Source organism: Eschrichtius robustus, chromosome 19 (assembly GCF_028021215.1).
Source record: "Eschrichtius robustus isolate mEscRob2 chromosome 19, mEscRob2.pri, whole genome shotgun sequence".
Classification (NCBI taxonomy): Eukaryota; Metazoa; Chordata; class Mammalia; order Artiodactyla; family Eschrichtiidae; genus Eschrichtius; species Eschrichtius robustus.
The window spans coordinates 68552158-68577818 of NC_090842.1; the positions used below are offsets into that span (position 1 = coordinate 68552158).

General features: G+C 45.2%; 1 protein-coding gene across 2 annotated transcripts; it reads left to right on the forward strand.

The window, feature by feature from the left end:
- Nucleotides 1-16: 16 nt before the first annotated feature.
- LOC137753871 (zinc finger protein 264-like) lies at nucleotides 17-23756 on the forward strand. Of its 2 annotated transcripts, XM_068529284.1 has the most exons (6): nucleotides 304-376; nucleotides 1487-1535; nucleotides 2002-2128; nucleotides 14202-14297; nucleotides 20435-20578; nucleotides 21465-23756. In XM_068529284.1, exons 3-6 carry the CDS (start codon nucleotides 2095-2097, stop codon nucleotides 23090-23092), a joined length of 1902 nt encoding a protein of 633 aa, XP_068385385.1. In that variant the 5' UTR covers nucleotides 304-376; nucleotides 1487-1535; nucleotides 2002-2094; the 3' UTR covers nucleotides 23093-23756. The 2 variants fall into 2 exon arrangements, with proteins under 2 accessions (XP_068385384.1, XP_068385385.1); XM_068529283.1 differs by lacking the exon at nucleotides 1487-1535 and having other exon boundaries at nucleotides 17-376.
- The last annotated feature ends 1905 nt before the right edge of the window (nucleotides 23757-25661 follow it).

Consider the following 25661-nt stretch of genomic DNA (forward strand, 5'->3'; position numbering starts at 1 on the left):
TCCGTGCTGGCTTTTAGGTGTCGAGAGCTCGGCTGCGCGGCTACTTAGGCCTTTCGTGGGGACTGAGCAGGGAAGGGGGATGGGACTCCCTTTCGTGCCTTGGAACGGGCCGTGACTCCCTAAACGGGCGTGTGCACTGGTCGCCCGCCGGGCCATGGCCTCTCCGGGCCTTCAGCACCCGCCCTTCGTACCCGCAGTTCCCGAGGGCGGCGCCCGGTCTGGTGTGCCTTTTTCTCGGAGAGCGGCGGTCAGCCGAGGTCGCCCGGCCAAGGCGGGGCGGAGGCGAGGAGCAGCAGGCCGCCCGGCGCTCGCCTCTCCCAGCGTGGCTGGAACGCAGGACCCCATCATGGCGGCGGCGCCGACCCACCAGACGCAGGTGAGTGGATGCTGGTTGCGGAGCTGCTTCTCTCCGAGGGCGGAGACGGTTCCGGAAGGAAGGCATCCCCTAGGTTTGTCTTCGTGGTCGTGTTCTCTGGCGTGTGGAACTGCTTTGCTACTTAATTTATTCTCGGTCCTAAAAGCTGTTGGGTCTCTGACACATGATCAGTAAGTTGTGGAAAAATGAGTGATGCATCCTTCAGGGGCTTCCGTCATAGTAAATCCCGAACTCCGCCATGTGCTGCAGGGATGTACCCTGCCCTCATCGCCCCCCCACACTCCCGCCTTTCTCCAACCGGTGGCCTTGGGAAATGGAGGGAGAGATAAGCGCATGGACAAAGCCAAAGTATATTGGTTGTTTCACAAGGCCCATGAGGGCCTGTGAGGTTGCCACGGTGCCTCCTAGATGCTAAGACGTGTCTTGGGAGGGCGAGGTCCTGTAGTCTGTTGCCGAATGTTCCACTCACCTTCAGCCAGGTCAGACGTTGTGACCAGTCTCATGGCCAAAGCCTGTGTTATCTTTAGCCATTTGTGCTCTCTGGTCCTGAAGTATTCCTGGCGTAGGGCTAAGTGCTGTCAGGGTTCAGGAAGGAAGCGGCTAATGGTTCATTGTGGAACCTCCCCGGAGTCTGGGAGACCCAGGAGGGTGTGGGGAGCTGGTCCAGGTCCTGCCATTATACAGGTAGTTCCACCCCTTCAGGGGTGTCTCCAGGGAAGTCAGTGATGAAGGCTCTGCTTCTCTGTGCATGTTCACAGGAATATTTTCAGGTGTGATGAAAGGGACTTAACAGCAGAAATTGGTGTAAATGCTTCACAACCTCGTCATTAGGTATTCACTTTGATGATGGAAGCGTGTCGGGTTACTTTATTAGACCCTGTATTAGGGTAAGCTGTGTTAAAGTCTTGCCCCTCGTTTGTAAGACACAAGACTCTTGGTGGATTGGTGGAGCTCCCTTAGTCTCGGGTCATCGGCTGGCATGGAGGTGTTTACCTCAGGGGCTGTGGGACAATTAATGAAAATCCCCAAGCACACCGAACATTGAATAATTTCTGTCTGAATCTCACAGCTGTTATTGGTGAAGTGGGAACTATTGTTGTATTGATCCAGAAACCAAGGCTCAGAGAGATGAAGTGATGTCTCCAAGGTAACACAGCTGGTAAGTTTTGGGTTTCAAGAGTTTGGATGTAAACAAGAGAGTGACGAAAGAACTGGGGACTTTTAGTCACTTTAACCAGGATGTGAAGCCCTCAGCATGGGGCAGGCAGCTCGCAGGACCAGGGAGGCTCAGGTACTGTTGTTGTGACCGTTATTGATACTGTTATTATCATTATTTACTCATTCCTCTGAGGTCCTACAGCCCTTCCTGTCTGCATCTGACAGCCCACACATCACTTCCATTGTCTTGTGTGACTTTCCAGTGGCTCCTGCACAGGAGACTTCTTCCTTACACTACTGCATTATGTCCAAAACGTTGTCCACTTCAGCCCAGCCTAGAGCTTGGCCCTCAGGAGGTGCTAAGTGGTTAGGGTCTTGATCTCTCTGCACCTTTAACAGCCTTCCAGAAACAAGCTCCGATCCCATCCACCAGCCCCAGGGTCAACACTACTACCTCTATTTGACAGGTGTCTGTGACTTTCGATGATGTGGCCGTGACTTTTACCCGGGAGGAGTGGAGGCAGCTGGACCCGGCTCAGAGGACCCTGTACCAGGAGGTGATGCTGGAAAACTGCAGGCTCTTGGTGTCTCTGGGTAAGGCCTTGCCACTCTGCCATGCAGAGGACCTGCCATCTCCTTGGCAGACATGCTCTGGCTCCATGCCCGGCTGATCGAGAAGCTTACCCTCTCTCTTCCCTACAGTTTAAGTCATTTTTGAGATTCATCTTTTCCTGCCTGCTATGTCTGTGTTTCTTGGAGCAAGAAACAGTTCCTCTTTTGCTCCCAGAAGGTGGTGGAAGGAAATGGGGATGTTCTGCAGAACCCAAAGGCAGAATTTCCAGTTGGGCCACATGGGACTGAAATAAGGACTGGGAACCACCAGGATTATGCCGGCTTCTGGGTCTCTTGTCCTGACTTCTCTCTCTGGCTTTGTTCATGTCTGTCTTTTCAGAATGGCTTTTGTGTTTCAGCAAGTTTGTGGCAGGAGTGGCCACCCCAGTCCTTGCTCTCTGTAGCCCCCAGATGCCTTGTTTTTACCTTTGCATACTTAACATTGTTTCTTTTTCTTTCTCTACTGCTGGGCTCTAGGGGGTTGTCCCTGAGGCAGGAGTGGCCACCTGAGCCTCTACCCCAGTGCCCAGCACAGACTGGCCTCTGTCTGAGGTTCTTATTTCACATTCCAGACCGGGAGCTGACTGGGTGGGACTGGTGGCTCAAGTGTCCCCTGCAAGCCAGTCCACAGGGCTGTGAGTGATGGGAGGGTCTCCAGGAAGAGGGTGAGGCAGGTGGGGCCTCGGGAGGTCTTTGCCTTCAGTGCCAACAGGTATTGTTGTAAACCACAGGATCTCGGTTATGGGGCTTTTCTGTTCTCCTGTGCCTTCATGATTGTCTCTCGTTCCCTGAGTCCTGGCCAAGAACCTCTGCTAGTCCAAGAGAGAGAAGCTGAGAGAGTAGTGCTTCTCAGTACTTGGCGGTTTTGTCCCCAGGAGACACTTGGAAGTCTGCAGCCACATGTGACTGTCACACCTGGGGTGTGGGTGGTCCCGGCATCTAGCAGGCTAGAGTCCAGAGACGCTGCTTAGTGCCTGAGGCTGGACAAGACAGCCCCATTCAACACAGGATGATCCCGCCCACAAGGGCAAGAGAGCCAAGGTGGAGAAACAGCAGCCTGAGGATAATCACCTTCGACCTCGCAGTTTGAGGGAAAGGAGAGCTGTAAATCCAGGGCTTAGGGTAAGACATGCCTGTTTTTAGAGAATTGGGATTGTGTTCTGTGTTACACAAAATTAGGAAACGTTTGACATATTTAGATATTTTATAACAAAATTTAAAAAATAAAAAGGTCCACTATCTGGCCCTGCTGACCCTTCACTCACCTCCCCACACTTTCCCTGAGCTCAGTCTGCTGTGGTCATGCCAGCATCTTGCTATTTCCTGTGCACATACTTAACATACTTGCTTTGGGCCTCTGCAGTTGCTGTTCTCTGTGCCTGGTGGGTGTGCTTGGGCATTTTGGCTTTTCTTTTTTTCCTTTCTTTTTTTTCTGAATTTTTAAAATTTAATTCTATATATTTATTTATACTGCAGGTTCTTATTAGTTATCCATTTTATACATATTAGTGTGTATATGTCAATCCCAATCTCCCAATTCATCACACCACCACCACCACCCCCCCGCCGCTTTCCCCCCTTGGTGTCCATACGTTTGCTCTCTACATCTGTGTCTCAATTTCTGCCCTGCAAACCGGTTCATCTGTACCATTTTTCTAGGTTCCACATGTATGCGTTAATATACGATATTTGTTTTTCTCTTTCTGACTTACTTCATTTGGTATGACAGTCTCTAGATCCATCCACGTCTCAGCAAGTGACTCAATTTCATTCCTTTTTATGGCTGAGTAATATTCCATTGTATATATGTACCACATCTTCTTTACCCATTAGTCTGTCGATGGGCATTTAGGTTGCTTCCATGACCTGGCTATTGTAAATAGTGCTGCAGTGAACATTGGGGTGCATGTGTCTTTCTGAATTATGGTTTTCTCTGGGTATATGCCCAGTAGTGGGATTGCTGGGTCATAGGGTAATTCTGTTTTTAGTTTTTTAAGGAACCTCCATACTCTTCTCCATAGTGGCTGTATCAATTTACATTCCCACCAACAGTGCAAGAGGGTTCCCTTTTCTCCACACCCTCTCCAGCACTTGTCGTTTGAAGATTTTCTTACGATGAGCATACTAACTGGTGTGAGGTGATACCTCCTTGTAGTTTTGATTTGCATTTCTGTAATAATTAGTGAAGTTGAGTAGCTTTTCATGTGCTACTTGGCCATCTGTATGTCTTCTTTGGAGAAATGTCTGTTTAGGTCTTTTGCCCATTTTTTGATTGCGTTGTTTGTTTTTTAATATTGAACTGCATGAACCGTTTATATATTTTGGAGATAAATCCTTTGTCCATTGATTTGTTTGCAAGTATTTTTTCCCATTCTGAGGGTTGTCTTTTCGTCTTGTTTGTAGTTGCCTTTGCTTTGCAAAAGCTTTTAAGTTTCGTTAGGTCCCATTTGTTTATTTTTGTTTTTATTTCCATTACTCTAGAAGGTGGATCAAAAAAGGTCTTGCTGTGATTTATGTCAAAGAGTGTTCTTCGTATGTTTTCCTCTAAGAGTTTTATAGTGTCCAGTCTTACATTTAGGTCTCTAATCCGTTTTGAGTTTATTTTTGTGTGTGGTGTTAGGGGGTGTTCTAATTTCATTCTTTTACATGTAGCTGTCCAGTTTTCCCAGCACCATTTATTGAAGACTCTGTCTTTTCTCCATTGTATATACTTGCCTCCTTTGTCATAGATTAGTTGACCATAGGTGGGTATATATCTGGGCTTTCTATCCTGTTCCATTGATCTATTCTGTTTTTGTGCCAGTACCATATTGTCTTGATTACTGTAGCTTTGTAGTATAGTCTGAAGTGCAGTATAGTCTGGAGTCTGATTCCTCCAGCTCCGTTTTTTTCCCTCAAGACTGCTTTGGCTATTCAGGGTCTTTTGTGTCTCCGTACAAATTTTAAGATTTTTTGTTCTTGTTCTGTAAAAAATGCCATTGGTAATTTGATAGGGATTGCAATTTTTTTTTAAATTAATTAATTTATTTATGACTGCATCAGGTCTTCTTCGTTGCTGCGCACGGGCTTTCTCTAGTTGCGATGAGCGGAGGCTGCTCTTCATTGCTGTGCACAGGCTTCTGACTGCGGTGGCTTCTCTTGTTGCAGAGCACAGGCTCTAGGCACGTGGGCTTTAGTAGCTGTGGCTTGTGGACTGTAGAGCACAGGCTCAGTAGTTGTGGCTCATGGGCCTAGTTGCTCCGCGGCATGTGGGATCTTCCCAGACCAGGGCTCGAACCTGTGTCCCCTGCATTGGCAGGCGGATTCTTAACCACTGCGCCGCCAGGGAAGTCCCAGGGATTGCACTTAATCTGTAGATTGCTTTGGGTAGTATAGTCATTTTTACAGTATTGATTTTTCCAATCTGAGAACATGGTATATCTCTGCATCTGTTTGTATAATCTTTAAATTCCTTCATCAGTGTCTTACAGTTTTCTGCATACAGGTCTTTTGTCTCCCTAGGTAGGTTTATTCCTAGGTATTTTATTCTTTTTGTTGCAGTGGTAAATGGGAGTGTTCCCTTAATTTCTCTTTCAGATTTTTCATCATTAATGTATAGGAATGCAAGAGTTTTCTGTGCATTAATTTTGTATCCTGCAACTTTACCAAATTCACTGATTAGCTCTAGTAATTTTCTGGTGGCATCTTTAGGATTCTCTATGTATAGTATCATGTTATCTGCAGACAGTGACGGTTTTACTTCTTTTTTTCCAATTTGTATTCGTTTTATTTCTTTTTCTTCTCTGATTGCCATGGCTAGGACTTCCAAAATTATATTGAATAATAGTGGTAAGAGTGGACATCCTTGTCTTGTTCCTGATCTTAGAGGAAACGCTTTCAGTTTTTCACTGTTGAGAATAATGTTTGCTGTGGGTTTGTTGTATATGGATTTTATTGAGGTAGATTCCCTCTATACCCACTTTCTGGAGAGTTTTTATCATAAATGGGTGTTGAATTTTGTCAGAAGCTTTTTCTGCATCTGTTGAGATGATCGTACAGTTTTTATTCTTCAATCTGTTAACATGGTGTATCACATTGATTGTTTTGCATATGTTGAAGAATCTTTGCATCCCTGGGATAAATCCCACTTGATCATGGTGTATGATCCTTTTATTGTATTGTCGGATTCTGTTTGCTAGTATTTTGTTGAGGATTTTTGCATCTATATTCATCAGTGATATTGGTCTGTAATTTTCTTTTATTGTGGTGTCTTTGTCTGGTTTTGGTATCAGGGTGATGGTGGCCTCATAGAATGAGTTTGGGAGTGTTCCTTCCTCTGCAATTTTTTGGAAGAGTTTGCGAAGGATGGGTGTTAGCTCTTCTGTAAATGTTTGATGGAATTCACCTGTGAAGCCATCTGGTCCTGGACTTTTGTTTGTTGGAAGATTTTTTTTTTTAATTTTATTTATTTATTTATTTATTTATGGCTGTGTTGGGTCTTCGTTTCTGTGCGAGGGCTTTCTCCAGTTGCGGTAAGTGGGAGCCACTCTTCATCGCGCTGCGCAGGCATCTCACTATCGCGGCCTCTCTTGTTGCGGAGCACAGGCTCTAGACGCGCAGGCTCAGTAGTTGTGGCTCACGGGCCTAGTTACTCCGCGGCATGTGGGATCTTACCAGACCAGGGCTCGAACCCGTGTCCCCTGCATTGGCAGGCAGACTCTCAACCACTGCGCCACCAGGGAAGCCCAAAAACCATTTTGAGAATGAAAAAGAAGAACGTAAGTAGAGATATAGGAAGTCCTTGCAGGCAGGCTCATAACTAAGTTTCCCATTTATGTAGTATTAGCCAAGAAAATCGATATGTAATTTGGGGAGTGTCTAAGAGTATCTTTCAGGAGTTATAAGGTGTGCTAAAAGTATGGCTTTGTATGTATACATGTGTGTGCATGTTAGTGTGGTATTTGTAAAAAATAAACATGGGACTTCCCTGGTGGCGCAGTGGTTAAGAATCTGCCTGCTAGTGCAGGGGACACCAGTTCGAGCCTGGTCCGGGAAGATCCCACATGCTGAGGAGCAGCTAAGCCCATGCGCCACAACTACTGAGCCTGTGCTCTAGAGCCCATGAGCCACAACTACTGAGCCTGTGTGCCACAACTACTGAAACGTGTGTGCCTAGCGCCCGTGCTCTGCAACAAGAGAAGCCACCACAATGAGAAGCCCGCACACCGCAACGGAGAGTAGCCCCCACTCACTGCAACTAGAGAAAGCCCATGCGCAATGAAGACCCAACGCAGCCAAAAATAAATAAATTAATTTTAAAGACAAACAAAATCCTTTTTCCTCATAACACTTGTGATACCAAACGTCTGGGTTTTCCATACCAGGCAATTCTGACCCTAATAACTACCTGGAGTTAGCACAGACTCCAAAGGTTAATAAGGATTCAGTCCCATAAGACAGCCCCTCCATCTCCCACCCACCCACTTCAGATGTCAGTCACAAGTCCTCACAACCTGTCCTGACCAACCAGCTATAAATTGGAGATTTCCCTTTTGGCAGATTGAGGCATATACCAGGATCACAGACAGCAGCTCAGGAACATGATAGAGTCCCTAATAGAAGAAAGCAAAAAGGTCCCAGGTCTGATTTCTGTCTTAGGAGAGGAAGTCCATGGGTATCTGCTGGGTGAAGGTTTTCGTGTCCCCAGGTGAAGTCATCTTCATCAGTGAGGTCTTGGTCTGGGACGTGGGGCAGGGTATCCTTTGCAAGTGGGTACGCACTTGACTTGATGTGGGCCTCAGTATTTGCCGTGTTTGGTTGAAACAGTGGCTTCCTCAGAGGGTTCAGGCCTCTGAGTTATAAACCAATGAAAGTACCCAGACCAGTTATAGTAAGAGCAACAGTTACCGGAATGGCATATGGCTGTTCTTCAAGGTTTGGTTTGTTTGTTTTGTTTTGTTTTGAAGTTCAGGGCAAATGGATCCCATATCAGGTGACCAGCTGCCTGGCCTGTGGGGCAGTCTGTGGTTAATGGGTTCCGGGAGCGTGTGCTCCCTCCTTCTGGTCTCCAGCCTCATGGGATGATGGGAAGCTCTGTGTATAACTGCAGGGGAGACAGTGTGAATGGCCTCCTGTAGAACAAGTCTTTGTGTACATAGAGGTGAGGCACATTCCCTTCCAGAGTAGGAAAGGGCAGTGGGACATTTTTAAAGGTATGTGATTCAGGGAGCCTTGAATTAAGGCTAAGGGGTGAGATAGCGGCCCATTGAGGGGTTTGTTAGTCAGACTGGAGTTTGAAAAGGAGCTGTTTAAGGAAATCGTTATGTTTTTCAGTTAAACCAGCTATTTGGGGCCCATTGGGGCCGTGAAGCTCTATTGACTACCTCTCTCCAGAGCCCAGCATTGTGTAATTTGAGAAGTGAAATGTGTATCTTGGTTATTGTCAGTAATGTCTGTAATTCCAAAGGGAGTAAGGAACTTCCTGGCAAGGCCTAGCATTGTGGCCTTTATAAATGTAAGGACATGTGATTTTGACTTACTTTTGTTTGGGGTGTTTGTGAGACAGTTTCTTTACCCTGAAGGAGGCAGTTTTTAAGCAATGGCCTAACAGTTTATAATGAATGTGAAGAGGAGGCCGTTTGTTGATCAGGGCATCTAGTACGAAGATGACTTCCTGAATAGGCCAAGAAATGTTTCTTAGGTCCCATTTTTTATTTGGACATTCTGGCTACGGGATAGAAAGCAGCAGCATTCTACTGAGCTCCATCATGTGCTGTGGATGTAAGAGATCCGCAAACTCCCACAACTGTTCACTCACTTAATCCCAAGGTGCTCCCCAGGTCGCCAAGGGCTGTGGGGAGGGGTGCCCTCCTCCAGCACCACGGCATCTGGCAAGGACCCACCTTGTCCTGCAAGAGGAATATGTCAGAGGGCCCAGGTTGTGTTCCATCCTGTCCTGGGGCCTCAGGAGCTGTGCTGAACTTGTGATGTGTTGTTGCCATGAACCAAAGCTTGATGGGCAGCTGGGTGTGGCGGTCAGTGGCTTGGGGTCTGCAACAGCCTTCATTATCTGGAGAGCCTTGTGTGTAGTTAGTTGTTGTTTTAGTAGCATATAGTACCAGGCTGAGGGGGCAGTCTGTTACATCAGAAGCCCTTGGGCATCTTGTGGCCCCGGTAGGTGATTCAGAAACTCAAGGAGGTGTGAGAAGAGGTTGTCAAAGCCTCTTTGGTGAAGGAGTCTCTGAGGACACTGATGGGACTGGCTATTTAACAGTATTTTGAGCAGATTTTAGAGCTTTTGTTGGAGGGAGTCCCATTTAAGGTGGGCTGATTTGCAAGTGTCAGCGTCAGGGAGAGTAAATAAAATTTATAAATGAGGAATATGTGGCCACCAGACCCAAAGTAATAGTAAATAGTATTTTTATCTAAAACTAGTCCCCAAAGGATTAAAAGGTGTTGGACTCACTGTCACAAGTGTGTCAAATGAATCTCCTTAGACGAGGTTGTCATTGATGTAACATCACCTGTGCTCCTGGAGAGAGGTGGGTGGGTGCAGCTTAGGTCTTGGCTGCAGAGGGTGTGGGTGTTGGCAGAGCTGTTGAGCCACCCCACGGGGCAGCCTGGGAGAGGAGTCCTATTTGCCTTCAGAGCGAAGGCAAACCGTGGTTGAGAGGCTGTCAAAATACACACCAGCAGAACACATTAGCCACATCTGTAACTGAAGAGTAATTACCAGGTTCTAATAATATTGGGTATTGGGTGTGTGGATCTTGTTAGTCAGCTCAGGCTGCCATTACTGTGTGGTTAAACAGCAGCTTTATTTTCGCACAGTTCTGGAGGCTGGAAGTCCCAGTTCGGTTGCTGATAAGGATCTCTTGCTGGCCACCTTCTTGCTGTGTCCTTACCTGACTTTTCATCTGGCTTGGAGAGGCCTTCTCTTCCTCTTAAAAGGATACCGGTCCTACCAGATCAGGGCCCCACCCCGTGACCTCATTTAACCTTAACTACCTCCTTAAAGGCCCTAAGTCCATATAGGATCACACTGGGGATTAGGGTTTAACACATGCAGTTTAGGGAGACACAATTCAGTCAGTAACAAGGACCCTAACAGATGGGACCACGGCATTAAGATTGCAGTAACTCACAGCGAGGTGCCCTGTGTTTTTTTAGGTTTAAGAACATGCACAGCTGGGCTGTCACGTGGAGAAGCAGTGGGGATCATCACCCCTTGATTAATTAGGTCTTATATAAAAGTTTTACTCCCCAAAGACCCCTTTTCAACTTACATTGGGCTGAATAATTATTTTAACTCGGGTCTGTAGGGTCCCATTTTATCAAGCCAATTAATTTGTAAGTGCCAAAAATTTATTTTAATTGTGTATTGTGTCAGAGCATCTATGCCCAATATGGGATACTTTAGGACAGTGGGTACTAGGGCTATAGGAAATTCAGGCAAAGCTACAGTCAAAGTGAGATATACCTATTTTTTCTCTTTAATATTTAGGTACTTTTTACAATGGTGGAGTAGAGTGTTTCAATTTAGTGAGATCCCCAGGTATAACTATGATTTGAGCCCCAGTATTAAATTCATGAAGTTTTGTCACTTGGTGCATTTTAGCAAATTCTAAAGATAATTTAGAACCTGTGTTGTGGAGTCAGACAAACCAATCAGTGCCCTGTTTTGTTTTGGTGATAAAAATTTTTTTAATATATAAATTTTGTTATGCCATATGTAATTATTATATAATAATTTATTATATAAATTTTAGCGTATAAATTGTGGATTTCCAATTGGGTCAGAGTATAGACAGAGTTCTAACTTAGTTTTATGTTGTATGTTATTTAAACTTTTATCCTCCCTGTTATCTAGGGTTTTTTGTTGTTACTGATTTTAAATCAATAAGTAGTCTAGAACCAGTATTATGTTTGCTAGACCTGGCATTTGCTTGGTATGTAAGGTTAATAGTGTGCACCCCTCCCCTTCTTTCTTCCTTTTGAGCTTTTCAGCCATTTAAAGCCCTGGTTTTTAGTTTTAGTTTGTCTCCTGCTGAGGAGAGGAAAGAGGGGAGGGGCCTGGGGCCTCCAAGATGCAGCCTCTCCCCTGGATGGCCCTGGTCCACAGCATAACGAGCCCCTTCCTCCCCACTCATTTTTTTTCTGCCTCCAAACAAAATCTTTCTTTGGGGGGGGTAGGGGGGAGGGGTCACCTTTCTGCTCCCCCCCACCATTTTTCTTTTATTTGGGTATTTACCTGGTAGGCTCTTAGCAGTCCCAAGTGACAACCACTGTGAGTGGCAGCCTGCCTTTCTAGGGAGGGGCTGGGGCTCATGCCTCAGGACAGCAGTGGTGGTGGCAGTGTCCTGACAGGGTGACAGTTTGGTGTTGAGGAAGAGCTCTCCACGTGCTGGTCTGCAGCAGCACTCACGAGTGCCAGACACACTGGCCGGGCTTACACAATCTGGAGTAGGTTGAGAAACATCCTCAGGTGTCTCAGAGGGCAGCAAGAACAATATTCCTTATTCCTTTGTTTCTCCCCCCATTATACGTTGAACTAGCAGTCTCCAGAGATGGGATCTCTTATCTGCTACGCGGTTGGGGCAAACTGCAACAACAGTAAGGCAAGCAGCCATGGCAAGGTTTGCCTGTGAAGCAGTCTAAGCCTCTTCTGTGCCATGGCATGTGTGAGGGGGGTGCCCTATGCCACTCGGATCCCTGTATTGCTCCAGGGACCAGTGCCTGGACTCTGGCCAGGTGTGCCCTCAGAGGGCAGGCAGTGCCGTCAGTCTCTCACAGGGTGGTGGGCAACTCAGTTGAGCGGCCCCCCGCGGACTTCAGTGTTGTTGGCTCAGTTGATCACACTTGAATCCCAACAGTCTATGGGGGGGCCTCGGCGTTAGGCAGTAGTCAGTTACCTGGTTGCCCCGGGGTCACCAGCCCAGAAACTTGGTGTGTTGACCATGGCGAGACAGACTAAGTGCTCCGTCTCTTCGCAGATCAGGTGGCAGCTAGGGACTCACAGCCCTTGCAGACCTAGACAGGAGGAGCGCTCTTCAGAATTTTGCTTGGTATCTAAAAAAATACTTAGATCAATGGAGGCATACCTTACTTTGACTGAAAAGAGTCAATATTTTAAATATGTGAGTTCTTTAAATTATTCCATGCATTTTAAACAACATAATGCATTTAAATTACTTGGTACAGTCTCTGGGATATGGTTACACCCTATAAACGTTAACTTTTCAATTATTATTAAGGTTAAAAGTTCATAGTGATGTGGTGGATTGGTTAAGCCCCTGGACTCAGCCACTGTTCAGCAGAGTCTTCTCAGGGAATGACATTTGAGCTGAGACCCAAAGAGAGGTAGCTGGAAGGAGCAAGGTGGGGAGAGAACAGCCTTGCAGGGAGAAGGCCCAGCATGTGCAAAGGCCCTGAGGTCGCAGGGAGCGTAACTCCTGACAGCTGAAGGGAGGTCTCGTTGCTGTCGCTGAGCCCCCTGCTGGGCACGGAGCACACAGGAGAGCACATTGCTTAGTGATGACTAATGAACCCTGGACCTGCCAGAGAAGCTGTCGGCGAGTCCTCGCACCTCTGCCATCGACTTCGACTTCCTCCCGAGTCCGTGTGTCTTTCCCCTGCGCTTGTGTTTGGCTGCATGTGACAGACCGGCTCAGTCTTCACCCCGGAGGAAATTTATTACCTCACCAGTACAAAGCTCAGAGGTGGGGCTGGCTACCGGGTTGGTGGGTGCCAGCCCAGTTGTCTGCTTCTTCCTGGTCTAGGGCCTCGGGCAGGTTCCCTCACAGGCGACCCAGGCTGCTGCAGGACTCCAGCACCGGCCGGTCCCCTCACTCAGCCATCCTGGACTAGAACTCCCTCCCCCAGAGGGCTGGTGTAGGTCACCTGCAAGTTGGTGGAAACCAGAGTTTTCAGCCCTCCCTTGATGCCAGAATCTGGGGTGGTTTTTATAAATCTGTAGTTATCCGGGCCTCATTTGCAGAGATTTGGTTTCTTCTTTTTTTTTTAAATAAATAAATTTATTTATTTTTGGCTGCGTTGGGTCGTTGTTGCTCGCAGGCTTTTTTTTAGTTGCAGCGAGTGGCGGCTACTCTTCGTTGTGGTACGCGGGCTTCTCACTGCGGTGGCTTCTCTTGTTGCGGAGCATGGGCTCTAGGTGTGTGGGCTTCAGTAGTTGTGGCACACGGGCTCAGTAGTTGCGGTGCATGGGCTTAGTTGCTCCGCGGCATGTGGGATCTTCCCAGACCAGGGCTTGAGCCTGTGTCCCCTGTATTGGCGGGCGGATTCTTAACCACTGTGCCACCAGGGAAGTCCCTATTTGGTTTCAGTTGGATGTGAACCAGACATCTCAGGAGGTTTTAATGCACAGGTGGTTGAAATTCCCTTGGGTTAATTAGTAAACACCTTCTGGAAGGGGGGGGGTCATATTCTCTGTGTCTCTTGGCTGCAACTGAATAGAGTTGGAACTCTGTGCAATGGAGGTCAAAGGGAATAGGTGTTGTCTACACAACCAGCACTACAGTTTAAAGTCTTTGGATCCCAACATTGGTGTTTGGTTTTTTTTTTTAATTTATTTATTTTATTTTTGGCTTCAATGGGTCTTCGTTGTTGCATGCGGGCTTTTCTCTGGTTGCGGCGAGCGGGGGCTACTCTTCGTTGTGGTGTCCAGGCTTCTCATTGTGGGCTTCTCTTGTTGGGAGCATGGGTTCTAGGTGCATGGGCTTCAGTAGTTGCAGCACATGGGCTCAGTAGTTGTGGCTTGCAGGCTCAGTAGTTGTGGTGCAGGGGCCTAGTTGCTCCGCGGCATGTGGGATCTTCCCGGACCAGGGCTTAAACCCGTGTCTCCTGCATTGGCAGGTGGATCTTTAACCACTGCGCCACCAGGGAAGCCCGCAACATTGGTGTTTTTGACCTTGGTTTCCAGGTTACAGGTCAGGATTTCTGTGGATGGAATCAGCTTCATTCTGAGGTCTTGTCCACATCTTGAAGTCCCACACTAGATCGAGGGCTTTTCTTTGTTTTCAGAGAAATCCTAGTGTCTTTTTCCTTTCTCCATGAGCAGGGTGTCCTGTTCCCAGACTTGAGCTGATCTTCCACCTGGAGCAGGGGCAGAAGCTGTGGACGGTGAAGGAAGACCTCTCCCGCAGCACCTGTCCAGGTAGGAGCCAAGGTGTGGGCAGCTGGGAAACCCTGCAGGGGGAGGCCGCTGGCCCTGGTTCCCTGAGGAAGCATCTTGTTCGGATCTCTGTGGTGGTCTGGAGGCCACGGAGCCCTTTGACCCCAGGTCCCTCTGTCCTCCTGGAGGATAGAGGTGCATGAGCTGAGATGTGTCCTGGGCTTCAGCTGCCTGGGCTTCAAGCCTGGGTGCCGACCGATCACCAGCTCTGTGGCCCTAGTGAACTTCGGGATCTCGTTGTGTCTTTGTATATATAAGTTTGACCAAGTTAAATCTTAGCTGCCATGTCAGACAGACTCCAGCATCTTAGTGCTCAGCATATGGAAGCACTTGTTCTTTTTTTGTATTTCTTTCCTTCCTTCCTTCCTTCCTTCCTTCCTTCCTTCCTTCCTTCCTTCCTTCCTTCCTTCCTTCCTTCCTTCCCTTTCTTTCTTTCTCTTTCTCTCTCTCTCTCTCTCTCTTTCTTTCTTTCTTTCTCCACGCCTCGCAGCATGCAGGATCTGCATGATGCAACAAGAGAAGCCACCGCAGTGAGAAACCTGCACACCGTACCTAGAGAAAGCCCGCGTGCAGCAACAAAGGCCCAATGCAGCCAAAAAAAACAAACTTGAATTTGCCTCGTGCTGGCAACTATTTATCAATATATAGCATTTACATTGTATTAGATATTATAAGCAATCTAGAGATGATTTAAGGTACACAGGAGGATGTGTGTAGGTTATATGCAAATACTCCACCATTTTATATAAAGGACTTGAGCATCTGCAGATTTTAGTATTGAGCAGGGGGTTTCTGGAACCAGTTAATCTGCTGTGGATACTGAGAAACAACTGTATTTTCTTCTTTGAAATGTCATTTCATGGAAAATGCCTGTGTTTCTGTTACCTTGTTTCCCTTTTGTTTGTAGGGATTTTTTTTTGTACATTCCTGATACTTTTATCAGTTATAGATGCTGCTCTATCTCCAATATCAAAAAGATATTCTTGTTTTATTCTAAGATGTTCTAAGCTTGGCACTTGACATTTAACTCTTTTTGGTCTGAGGTAGAATTTGAGTATAGTTTGAGATAGGAATACAGTTGTTTTCTTTGTACTTTTTTAAATTAATTTTTTTTATGATCCTTTTAATGTGTTGTTGGATTCTGTTTGCTAGTATTTTTTTGAGGGTTTTTGCATCTATATTCATCAGTGATACTAGTCTGTAATTTTCTTTTTTTGTAGTATCTTTGTCTGGTTTTGGTAGCAGGGTGATGGTGGCCTCGTAGAATGAGTTTGGGAGTGTTCCTTCCTCTGCAATTTTTTGGAAGAGTTTGAGAAGGATAGGTATTAGCTATTCTCTAAATGTTTGATAGAATTCACCTGTGAAGCCATGTGGTCCTGGACTTTTGTTCGTTAGAAGATTTTAAATCACAGTTTCTATTTCATTACTTGTGATTGGTCTGTTCATATTTTCTATTTCTTCTTGGTTCAGTCTTGGAAGGTTATAACGTTCTAAGAGTTTGTCCATTTCTTCCAGGTTGTCCATTTTATTGGCATACAGTTGCTTGTAGGTAGTCTCTTAGGATGCTTTGTATTTCTGCGGTGTCTGTTTTAACTTCTCCTTTTTCATTTCTAATTTTATTGATTTGAGTCCTCTTCCCTCTTTTTGATGAGTCTGGCTAATGGCTTATCAATTTTGTTTATCTTCTCAAAGAGCTTTTAGTTTCATTGATCTTTGCTATTGTTTTCTTTGTTTCTATTTCATTTATTTCCGCTCTGATCTTTATGATTTCTTTCCTTCTGCTAACTTTGGGTTTTGTTTGTTCTTCTTTCTCTAGTTCCTTTAGGTGTAAGGTTAGATTGTTTATTTGAGATTTTTCTTGTTTCTTGAGGTAGGCTTGTATTGCTATAAACTTCCCTCTTAGAAGGGAAGTTTACTGCTTTTGCTGCATCCCATAGGTTTTGGATCTTCGTGTTTTCATTGTCATTTGTCTCTAGGTATTTTTTGATTTCCTCTTTGATTTCTTCAGTGATCTCTTGGTTATCTAGTAAAGTACTGTTTAGCCTCCATGTGTTTGTGTTTTTTACGTTTTTTTCTCTGTAACTGATTTCTAATCTCATAGCATTGTGGTCAGAAAAGATGCTTGAAATGATTTCAGTTTTCTTGAATTTACCGAGGCTTGATTTGTGACCCAAGATGTGATCTGTCCTGGAGAATGTTCCATGTGCACTTGAGAAGAAAGTGTAATCTGCTATTTTTGGATGGAATGTCCTATAAATATCAATTAAATCTATCTGGTCTATTGTGTCATTTAAAGCTTCTGTTTCCTTATTTATTTTCATTTTGGATGATCTGTCCATTGGTGTAAGTGAGGTGTTAAAGTCACCCACTATTACTGTGTTACTGTCAATTTCTTCTTTTATAGCTGTTAGCAGTTGCCTTATGTATTGAGGTGCTCCTATGTTGGGTGCATATGTATTTCTAATTGTCATATCTTCTTCTTGGATTGATCCCTTGATCATTATGTAGTGTCCTTCCTTGTCTCTTGTAACATTCTTTATTTTAAAGTCTATTTTATCTGATACGAGTGTTGCTACTCCAGCTGTCTTTTGATTTCCATTTGCATGGAATATCTTTTTCCATCCCCTCACTTTCAGTCTGTATGTGTCCCTAGGTCTGAAGTGGGTCTCTTGTAGACAGCATATATATGCGTTGTGTTTTTGTATCTATTCAGCAAGCCTGTGTCTTTTGGTTGGGGCATTTAATCCATTCACGTTTAAGGTAATTATCAATATGTATGTTCCTATTACCATTTTCTTTTTTTTTTTTAATTATTTATTTTATTTATTTATTTTTGGCTGTGTTGGGTCCTCGTTTCTGTGCGAGGGCTTTCTCTACTTGTGGCAAGCGGGGGCCACTCTTCATCGCAGTGCACGGGCCTTTCACTGTTGCGGCCTCTCTTGTTGCGGGGCACAGGCTCCAGACGCACAGGCTCAGTAGTTGTGGCTCACAGGCCTAGTTGTTCCGCGGCATGTGGGATCTTCCCAGACCAGGTCTCGAACCCGTGTCCCCTGCATTGGCAGGCAGATTCTCAACCACTGTGCCACCAGGGAAACCCTATTATCATTTTCTTAATTGTTTTGGGTTTGTTTTTGTAGGTCCTTTTCTTCTCTTGTGTTTCCCGCTTAGAGAAGTTCCTTTAGCATTTGTTGTAGAGCTGGTTTGGTGGTGCTGAATTCTCTTTTACCTTTTGCTTGTCTGTAAAGCTTTTGATTTCTCCATCGAATCTGAATGAGATCCTTGCCGGGTAGAGTAATCTTGGTTGTAGGTTCTTCCCTTTCATCACTTTAAGTATATCATGCCACTCCCTTCTGGCTTGCAGAGTTTCTGCTGAGAAATCAGCTGTTAACCTTATGGGAGTTCCCTTGTATGTTATTTGTCGTTTTTCCCTTGCTGCTTTCAATACTTTTTCTTTGTCTTTAATTTTTGCCACTTTGATTACTATGTGTCTCAGCGTGTTTCTCCTTGGGTTTATCCTGTATGGGACTCTCTGCACTTCCTGGACTTGGGTGGCTATTTCCTTTCCCATGTTAGGGAAGTTTTCGACTATAATCTCTTGAGATATTTTCTCGGGTCTTTTTTCTCTCTTGTCTCCTTCTGGGACCGCTATAATGCAAATGTTGTTGCATTTAATGTTGTCCCAGAGGTCTCTTAGGCTGTGTTCATTTCTTTTCATTCTACACTTGATCTTAGCCAAGAGGCCAAGAAGCGATCATTTCTTTTCATTCTTTTTCCTTTATTCTGTTCCGCATTAGTGAATTCCACCATTCTGTCTTCCAGGTGACTTACCTGTTCTTCTGCCTCAGTTATTCTGCTGTTGATTCCTTCTAGTGGAGTTTTCATTTCAGTTATTGTATTGTTCATCTCTGTTTGTTTGTTCTTTAATTCTCTAGGTCTTTGTTAAACATTTCTTGCATCTTCTCGATCTTTGCCTCCATTCTTTTTCCAAGGTCCTGGATTATCTTCACTGTCAGTATTCTGAATTCTTTTTCTGGAAGGTTGCCTATCTCCACTTCATTTTGTTGTCATCTGGTACATAGCCCTCTGCCTTTTCATCTTGTCTGTCTTTCTGTGAATGTGGTTTTTGTTCCACAGGCTGCAGGATTGTAGTTCTTGCTTCTGCTGTCTGCCCTCTGGTGGATGAGGCTATCTAAGAGGCTTGTCTAATTTATTTATTTTTGTTTATTTTATTTTTTTGGCTGTGTTGGGTCTTCGTTGCTGCGTGCAGGTTTTCTCTAGTTGTGGCGAGCAGAGGCTGCTCTTCGTTGTGGTGTGCAGGCTTCTCATTGCAGTGGCTTCTCTTGTTGTGGAGCACAGGCTCTAGATGCATGGGCTTCAGTTGTTGCAGCATGTGGGCTTCAGTAGTTGCAGCACGCGGGCTCAGTAGTTGTGGCGCATGGACTTAGTTGCTCTGCGGCATGTGGGATCTTCCTGGACCAGGGCTCGAACCCTTGTCCCCCGCATTGGCAGGCCGATTCTTAACCACTGCACCATGAGGGAAGCCCGGAATACAGTATTTTTATTCCCAGCACGTCTCCCATTTTTCTAGCTCCATTTACTTTATTTATTAATTTTTTAAAATAAATTTATTTATTTATTTTTGGTTGCGCATGGGCTTTCTCTGGTTGTGGCGAGTGGGGGGCTACTCTTTGTTGCAGTGTGCGGGTTTCTCATTGCGGTGGCTTCTCGTTGCAGAGCACAGGCTCAAGCACGCGGGCTTCAGTAGTTGTGGCACACGGGCTCAGTAGTTGTGGCACACGGGCTTAGTTGCTCCACAGCATGTGGGATTTTCCCAGACCAGGGATCGAACCCATGTCCCCTGCATTCACAGGTAGATTCTTAACCACTGTACCACCAGGGAAGTCCTCTGTGTAAGTTTTGTTGTTGTTGTTGTTGTTTGTTTTGTTTTAAATGAAAGCACCTCTAATCTTTTTTTTTTTTTTTAATTTTTATTTTATTTTTTTATTTTATGGCTTTGTTAGGTCTTCGTTTCTGTGCGAGGGCTTTCTCTAGCTGTGGCAAGCGGGGGCCACTCGTCATCGCAGTGCGCGGGCTTCTCACTATCGCGGCCTCTCCCGCTGCAGAGCACAGGCTCCAGACGCGCAGGCTCAGTAATTGTGGCTCACAGGCCCAGTCGCTCCGCGGCACGTGGGATCCTCCCAGACCAGGGCCCGAACCCGTGTCCCCTGCATTGGCAAGCAGACTCTCAACCACTGCACCACCAGGGAAGCCCCTCTGTATAAGTTTTAAGTGATACAGCCTGATGGTTTGATTTACATATATTGTGAAATGATTACCACAGTAGGTTCAGCTGACACCCATATAAATAGAATAAAAAGTAAAGAAGAAAAGACAAAAGGAAAAAATTTTCTCCTTGTGATGAGGATTCTTAGGATTACTGTCTTAACAGTGCTTCTTTATAGCATACAGCAGTGTAAGCTACAGTTATCGAGTTGTACACTGCATCCCTAGGACTTGTTTATCTTACAATTGGAATTTTGTACCTTTTGACCATCTTTCTCCAATTTCACCTCCCCCCACGTTAAATTCTTCATTGGTATAGGTTCTCTTTAATGTCTTCAAGAAAACTATTAACATTTTCTCCATCTAGGTCATGTGTATTTTGTTAGTCTTTTCGCCACACTGTTCGGGCATAACAGACCCAATGTGTCCATCCCAGTCCTGCTCACCTCCTGCCTTATGAGCCCTGTCCTGGGAGTCCTCACTGTAACCCAAGTCAAAACCATGGGAATCAGCTTCCCTGGATTCTTGTCAATACCATCCTTATGGTCTGGGGGACCTTTGTACATTCTGTGTCCTAAGGCTATAGTGTCCTTCCCACCTCCTCTCTGTGGCAACGCCAGTGGTGCCAGTAGGACTCTCCTGGTCTCTTCCTGCACACAGTTAGCCAAACTCAAGGTTAGAAATACAGAACTCCAGGACTGCCAAGTCTGCCCAGGTCTTGTGAACCATCTGCATGTCGAGGGGTTTCCCAGTCCACCCTCAGGTTCAGTGATTTGCTAGGAAGACTCACAAAACTCCCTAAAACCTGTTATGCTCACAAATCATGTTTGTTACAGGGAAAAGATACAGATTAGAAGAGGAGCCGGAGGTGTTCCAGACACGAAGCTTCCGTGTCTTCAGCGTCTCGTTACCTCCTGGAATTGATATTTGGCAGTATGTGCACGGAGTGTTACCAACCCAGGAAACTCACCAGAGCATCGGTATCCAGATTTTTATTGAGTCTTCATTATAGAAGCATGATTGCTTGAGTCATTGTACATGGGACTCAGTCTCCACCCTTCTTCCCTTTCCAGAGATCCAGCTGATAACTCGTGGTTCAAAGCCCCAGCTTTCTAATTACATGTTTGGTCTTTCTGCTGTGACCAGACCTTACCCAGACCTAATGTCATCTCTTTAGCATAAACTATCTAGGGGCCCATAGTGAGTCATGTGTTGTCATAAAGTATCATGTACATCCCTAGGGACTCACCATGAACAACAAAGACACACCTGTCTCTCTGGAGATACCCAGTTTACAGGTTACTTCCTTAGAGCTGGGGCAAGGACCATACTTCTCTTTGGAGATAGTTGAATTTGCGTTAATACACTTCCTGTCTTTTACCAGGGCTGCATTAGATGCCTTTTCCTAGTGTTCTTTTTTTTTTTTTTTTTTTTTTTTTTGGGCTGTGCCACTTGGTTTGCGGGATTGTAGTTCCCCTACCAGGGACTGAACCTGGGCCTAGCAGTGAAAGCACGGAGTCCTAACCACTGTACCATTATGGAATTCCCTTTTCCTAGTGTTCTTACAGAAACATGGGATGTCTTTGATTAAAGGAAACTGAAAGCCCACAGAGGCATTATTACTCTGTCCAGCCAAGCCTGTGAATTGTGGTGTTATATCCATTGCAGACTCTCTTACTGGGTCTGGCTTCCAGGGTGTCGGCAGTCTAATGACCAAGAAAGAAAGAAGTTACAATCTTGAGATTCAGAGGTAGCAAAACAGACACAGAGGCACTGTTTTCATCTTTATCTTTTTCGCTGAAATGCTAATTTTGTTTCATCCTTGTTGGTATTACTAATGGGCTTTGTTTATTGGTTTTCTTTCAGTTGACAAAGGAAAACCCAAGACCACAGAACCTACCACTTGTGAGCCAACCCTCTTTGAGGGAGCCTCTATCCAGGAACTAATACAAGGAGGCCCAGCGGACTCCCAGTTGGGACAAACCAAGGATCAGGATGGGCCATTGGAAATGCAGGAAGGACACTTGGGACCAGGGATGGACCCCCAGAGGGAGAAGCTTCCTGAGAAAATGAGTCCTGAACATGGCAGCTTGGGGACAGCTGGTGGTGTGTGTTCAGGAATTGTAGAGGAGCTCGTCCCTCCAGGAGGTGCTGTCCATGACCATGACTCATGTGGATCTGGTAATGATCCCATTATTCAAGAAGAGGAAAGTATCTTTAAATGCAACGAATGTGGGAAAGTTTTTAACAAGAAACACCTTCTTGCTGGACATGAAAAGATTCACTCTGGCGTGAAGCCCTATGAATGCACAGAGTGTGGGAAAACCTTTATTAAGAGCACACACCTCCTCCAGCACCACATGATCCACACCGGGGAGAGGCCCTATGAGTGCACAGAGTGCGGGAAGGCCTTCAACCGCAGGTCCTACCTTACACAACACCAGCGGATTCACACTGGGGAGAAGCCTTACAAGTGCAGTGAATGTGGAAAGGCCTTCACCCACCGCTCCAATTTTGTCTTACATAAGAGGAGACACACTGGGGAAAAACCCTACGTGTGCAAAGAATGTGGGCAAGTCTTCCGACATAGGCCAGGATTCCTTCGACATCACATCATCCACAGTGGTGAGAATCCGTATGAGTGCTTTGAATGTGGCAAGGTCTTTAAACACAAGTCATACCTCATGTGGCACCAGCAGACTCACACTGGGGAGAAGCCCTATGAGTGCAGTGAATGTGGGAAAGCCTTCTGTGAGAGCGCAGCCCTCATTCACCACTACGTCATCCACACTGGGGAGAAACCCTTTGAATGCCTCGAGTGCGGGAAGGCCTTCAACCACAGATCATACCTCAAGAGGCACCAGCGGATTCACACTGGGGAGAAGCCTTTTGTGTGCACTGAATGTGGAAGGGCCTTCACCCACTGCTCCACTTTTATCTTGCATAAACGGGCCCACACTGGAGAGAAACCTTTTGAGTGCAAAGAATGTGGGAAAGCCTTTAGCACTAGGAAAGACCTCATTCGGCACTTCAGCATCCACACTGGGGAGAAGCCCTTTGAGTGCACGGAGTGTGGGAAGGCCTTCAACCGCAGGTCAGGCCTCACAAGGCACCAGCGGATTCACAGTGGAGAGAAGCCCTATGAATGCTTGGAGTGTGGGAAGTCCTTTTGCTGGAGCACAAACCTCATTCGACATGCCATCATCCACACCGGAGAGAAGCCTTATAAGTGCAGTGAATGTGGAAAGGCCTTCAGTCGTAGCTCATCCCTCACTCAGCATCAAAGGATTCATACTGGGAGAAACCCTGTCAGTGTGACAGATGTGGGAAGAACCTTCACCAGTGGGCAAACCTCAGTCACCCTCCGAGAACTCCTGTTGGGGAAAGACTTTTTGAATGTAAACACCGAGGAAAATCTTTTGCAGGAGAAAACACCTACCATGACATCTGATCGTACATACCAAAGAGAAACCCCACAAGTATCTTCTCTGTGAGAAAACCTGTCACGGATCATCAGTAGTTGTGTAAAGACGCATTGTAGAAATTGACCCAGCCTAGAGCCTTACTCTACATCTGAGAGTTCATCTGTGAGGGAGAGACCAGTGTTTATTGTGCACTAAGGAAAACTTTAGCTACGTTTTTCCCTTAGTTTACACTGCAGTGTTATCTCAGGAATTTTTATAAAAAGGTGGAAACTTAGATGAAAAAATGAAATGCAAACACAGTTTCTTTGAGACTTCTCTGTCAAGGTTATGGCACTTTGTCATGGATCCCTTAGTTTACTTGGGGTGAGGGGAATGTTATTTCACAGGCAAAGGGCCTTGACCCCTTTATGTGTCTTATATATACATTCATTGCTGTCCAGTATTGGGAGAGTTAGACACTTGAGGACAGATATTTAAGTAGATAAAGATACACATATGACACACGGGCACGTTTTATTGCACCAGTTAAGACTGTTTCAGGCTTTGGTTTTTTAAAAAAACAAATGGTTCTTTTGGTGGTTTTGAACACCAGACATTCAGACTTTTTATTGATTCAATCTGTTTACTTAATTTCTGTAGCTATACGGTAAATCTTAAAATTGGTAAAGTGAATACTTTCTTTCATTATTTAAATTAACTTAGCTTTCCTAGTTCCTTGGACTTTCCATATAAATCTTAGGATGCAAAAAAACCTTGCTCACGTATTTATAGAAATTGATTTAAACCTGTAGAGCAGTTTGTTTAAAAGCAACACCATGAACACAGTACATGGTATGGCATTTCATGTATCTAAGTAATTCTTGATATTTCATTACCATTTTATAATATTGAACAATATAGGTTCTGTACATTTTTGTTAGGATTTATGTCTAGGTTGTTGGGTTTTTTTTTTGTTTTTTTTTTTTTAGTGATTTGTAAATGGCTTTTTTTTTTTTTTTGGCCTCAGGGCTTGTGGGATCTTAGTTCTCCCACCAGGGATCAAACCCAGGCCCCCTACAGTGAAAGCGAGGAGTCCTAACCACTGGACTGCCAGGGAATTCCCTGTTGGCATTGTTTTAAACTTTCATTTCCACATGATCTTTAGTAGTATACAGAAAGCTAATTGTTCTGGGGGGTGGTATTTTAGTATCTTGCAGCCTTGGCTGAACTCAGTTATTTCTAGACATTTCTTTGGATAGAATCCGTGGTATTTTCTGCATAGAACTGTCAACTGCAAATAGTTTTGTTTTTTTTTTAATTTTTAATTAATTTATTTTTGTGTTGGGTCTTCGTTTCTGTGCGAGGGCTTTCTCCAGTTGCGGCGAGCGGGGGCCACTCTTCATCGCGGTGCGCGGGCCTCTCGTTGCGGAGCACAGGCTCCAGACGTGCAGGCTCAGTAGTTGTGGCTCACGGGCCCAATTGCTCCGTGGCATGTGGGATCTTCCCGGACCAGGGCTCGAACCCGCGTCCCCTGCATCGGCAGACAGACTCTGAACCACTGCGCCACCAGGGAAGCCCTTGCAAATAGTTTTCTTTCCTCCTATTTGTATACGTATTATTTCCTTTTCTTATGCACTTAGCTAGGACTCCCAGTATGATGCTGAGTAAGAGTAGTAAGAGAGGACATCCTTGACCGGTTTCTGATATTAGGGGGAAAACGGTCAGTTTTTCATCAAGTACAGTGTTAGTTGTAAGTTTTTTTTTTTCCATAGAGTTTTCCTGTCAAGTCTAGAAAGTTTCCCTCTGTTAATTTGCTGAGATTTTTGTTGTCATGAATGAGTGTTGGATTTTGTCAGATGCTTTAGCTCCATCAGTTAATGTGATCATCTGGTTTTTCTTCTTTAGCCTATTGGTATAGTGTATTACATTGAGTTTTGAATATTGAACCAGTCTTGCATCTTTGGAATAAACCCCAGTTGGTTGTGGAGTATAAATTTTTTAATATATATTAAAACATTCCATTTGATTATATTTTTTTGAGCAGGTTTTCCTATAATCTCTTGATTGATGATATGTAGTTGTCATTCTTTGTTTGCTTGTTTTTAACTACTGTCATTGTCTGGTTTTGGTGTTGAGGTGATAGTGGCTTCCCAAGTTCTATTTTTTTAGGAAGACAGTGTAATTGATTTTTTTTTTTTTTTAATGTATAGAGCTTGACCTTTTTTTTTAATAGCTACTTTATTTATTTATTTATTTATTTTTGGCTGTGTTGGGTCTTCGTTTCGTGCGAGGGCTTTCTCTAGTTGCGGCAAGCAGGGGCCACTCTTCATCGCGGTGCGCGGGCCTTTCACTATCGCGGCCCCTCCCATTGCGGGGCACAGGCTCCAGACGCGCAGGCTCAGTAGTTGTGGCTCACGGGCCCAGTTGCTCTGCGGCATGTGGGATCTTCCCAGACCAGGGCTTGAACCCGTGTCCCCTGCATTAGCAGGCAGATTCTCAACCACTGCGCCACCAGGGAATCCTCTGTGTAATTGTTTTTAATTGTTGTTTTAATGTTTCATAACATCCTCCAGTGAACCATTTGAGCCTGGAGATTTTCTGGATACTTTTTAGTTACATATTATTTTATTTGATAAGTATGAAACTATTCAGAGTATCT